The sequence below is a fragment of the Amyelois transitella genome, chromosome 2 (genome assembly GCF_032362555.1).
Source record: "Amyelois transitella isolate CPQ chromosome 2, ilAmyTran1.1, whole genome shotgun sequence".
Classification (NCBI taxonomy): domain Eukaryota; kingdom Metazoa; phylum Arthropoda; class Insecta; order Lepidoptera; family Pyralidae; genus Amyelois; species Amyelois transitella.
The window spans coordinates 12,324,460-12,327,523 of record NC_083505.1 but is presented as its reverse complement, the minus strand read 5'-3'; the positions used below and the strand labels follow the sequence as shown (position 1 = coordinate 12,327,523).

The 3,064-nt window shown below is 38.5% G+C and overlaps 1 protein-coding gene across 1 annotated transcript; it reads left to right on the top strand.

The window, feature by feature from the left end:
- Nucleotides 1–852: 852 nt before the first annotated feature.
- Nucleotides 853–1,767, top strand: LOC106143624 (uncharacterized). Its single transcript, XM_013345753.2, has one exon. The coding sequence runs from the start codon at nt 853–855 to the stop codon at nt 1,765–1,767; it is 915 nt and encodes a 304-aa protein (XP_013201207.2).
- The last annotated feature ends 1,297 nt before the right edge of the window (nt 1,768–3,064 follow it).

Here is a 3,064-nt window from a genome sequence, read left to right as displayed (position 1 = left end):
TTTTTTAAATTATTCGGAATTCGAATTTATACGAAAATGTTGAGTAACCCTGTCTCTGTCCAAACCCACTTGACCATTCAAATATATGGGTTGTCGTCACTCCCTCCCCTACTCTCCTTCAAATGTAAATGGATGGATATATAAGCATAACATAACATATAATCACGTGTTTATCCCTTGCTAGGTAGACAGAGCCAACAGTCATAAGGCCTCTTCGCCCGTAGACTTAACTGAGAACAGACGTGTTGCAAAATATCCAGCAAAATTTCTAAAAAAGTGCAAGCAATAAAGGATTTTATTTGCAACAATACAAGATCAGTTTTCGAATACTCACAAAGTTTTAAAAAATATAAAATTCCAACGCATTCTGGTGCGCTACGACAAGAAACAGCGAGACGCGCCCGTCTCCTCACCTCCACCCAAACCCGCGAAAACAAACAGTTGATATTTTTGTCTCTCTTCAACCTACGAGGAAGCGCCGAGGATAGGCGAGTGACGACGAAGTGCGCGTTGAGTGCGAATATTCTACAAGCTACGAGCGCGCTACGATCCCCCACCGTTAATGCTACGAAGCTGTGACGCAGCACGCAGGTACCGTCTACGACCGCTATACTACGACGAGGAATCAGGTACTTGCATCACCCTGCTACGAACCGTGTCGTAGCGCGTCTCACCGACTGCAGTGCAAGTTGAGGTAACAAATAACATTTTATTGTTTGTTTATAAATTACGCTACAACTTAAAAAGGAACGCTTAAACATAAACCTACATATACTGCTTCACCACTAGCCTTGTATAGTCCAGTCCAGCTATAAGTAACGAAGAATCTCATAAACTAAATTTTTTGTCACAATGTCACTACAACACTCGCCACCTCAATCCCGACGTCAGAGTATCGAGTCGCAGAATTCGACCACTAGCACGAATGCTACTACAAGCGACGCAACACACAGCCGCCCGGCTACAGCTGATGTTAATACAAATGTCACTCAGCGGAATAATAGTCGAAACAAGCGCCAGCGTCGTGGGAGCTTAGACAAAACGCCCGACTGTGACGAGCATAATTCATCAATTATGGATTTGATCTCCGCCCAAAATGATAAGCTAGAAACAATAATGCGCACTATGAAAGAAATGCAAGGCCAAATGAACGAAGTCAAAAGTTCAGCCGACTTTATGTCAGCCAAATACGAGGAGCTTCTAAGTAAATGCGAATTTTTGGAAGAGGAGCGCAGAGCGGACAAGAAGTACATCCAACAATTAGAAAATAAGCTTGAAAACGTCGATCGAGTTGGCAGATTGGCGTGTATAGAAATTAAAAATGTCCCCGCTAAAAATACCGAAACGAAAGATGAACTGTGCAGCACCGTGCAAAATATTTGCAGTGCTGTCAACATACGGATTCAAAAGGAAGACATCAAAAATGTGTACAGATACGGAATAAAAAAACAGATCAATCTGGAGTTAACAAGCGTTTTAAAAAAGGAAGAAATTATAACTGCGATAAAAAAATTTAATAGAACAGACAACACTAAGAAACTGAACACATCACACATAAATCTAGAGGGTCCACCGCAGCCCATATACGTGACTGAACAACTAACTTTCAGGAACAAAAAGTTGTACGCAACAGCTAGAGACTTAGCTAAAACTCATAAGTACAGATATTGCTGGACATCGCAGGGAACTGTTTTCCTGCGCAAGATGGAGGGTTCGCCGGCAATACGTATAAACGAGGACAGTGACTTCGATCGTATGGAGATATGACTAAATAGTTCACCCATCATTTGCTCATACCACGTATTTTTGTACAATATAATTTTTGCGTTTAATTTCATTAATTATGTTTCATACCTAGCATTTTTTGTAAAACACTACAACAAAAAAATCTCAAATATTAATTTTAACTTACGTTCCATTAACCAGATAGAGAAAACTTTCCAACGCATAATTGAAATAACTGCTTTTCATAACAGTCTCGTGCAACAAACTATTCTCTCAACCAAAATTCGATAACCCAAAGGAAGATATTGCTATGGAAATTGACGATGCAGATAACATTCCATGTCAGATTGTTAATAATCCATCTGAAACGCCTAGTCTTCTGCCATCGTGTTTTGATCCTCATAAAGCTTTATCAATTATAACAGTTAACATAAGAAGTATCAATAGAAACATTGACAGATTTCTTACCTTTTTAACCGACCTAAGCATTCCCATAGACATAATTGTAATGACGGAATGCTGGACTAATTCTAATAATATTCTTCCGATACTAGATGATTACAAAACGTTTTGTACAAAAAAGAGCATCAACCAGAATGACGGAGTTGTGGTCTATGTCAAATCAAATATTCCAGTCACCGATGTTGAACCATACGTAAAGGAAGGGAGCTGTCTATTATTGAAAATTTCGCAGGATTTCTCATTAATATGTTCCTACAGATCACCCTCATTTAAAAACCCTACCAACTACATTAACTCTCTAGACCAAATTCTGAAAGGTATCAAAACAAAAAATGTAATTTTAACAGGTGACATTAATATTAACATTCTCCCAGGCATCGATAAAACCCACACTATTAATTACCTAAACATGATAGCAAGCCACGGTCTTCTGCAAGGTGTTGATAAACCGACAAGACGGAGCAGATGTATCGACCATATGATGATAAAATCCCCGTATAAAGCTCAATCATTTATCTTTGATGAATTCACCGATCATAGACCGGTTCTCCTAATTCTAAACAAAGCTCTGATCAATAAACATGTAACACATGCTGCTAAAACCACACTTGACTACGAAAATGTAAGCAAAGTTCTTAAAGAACAAGACTGGTCTAACTTATATAATTGCGCATGCACCAACTCAGCTGCTAATGAATTAATAACTACCCTGCAGAAGATTATTACGTCGAACACTACAGTTTCGAAATTGTCCAATAAAGTAAAACCATTAAAACCATGGATTACTATAGGGTTGGTTAAGTGTATGCGGAAAAGAGATAAATTGTACAAACAAAGCAAAAGACAGCCAGAAAATGAACAACTCAAACTTGAATAT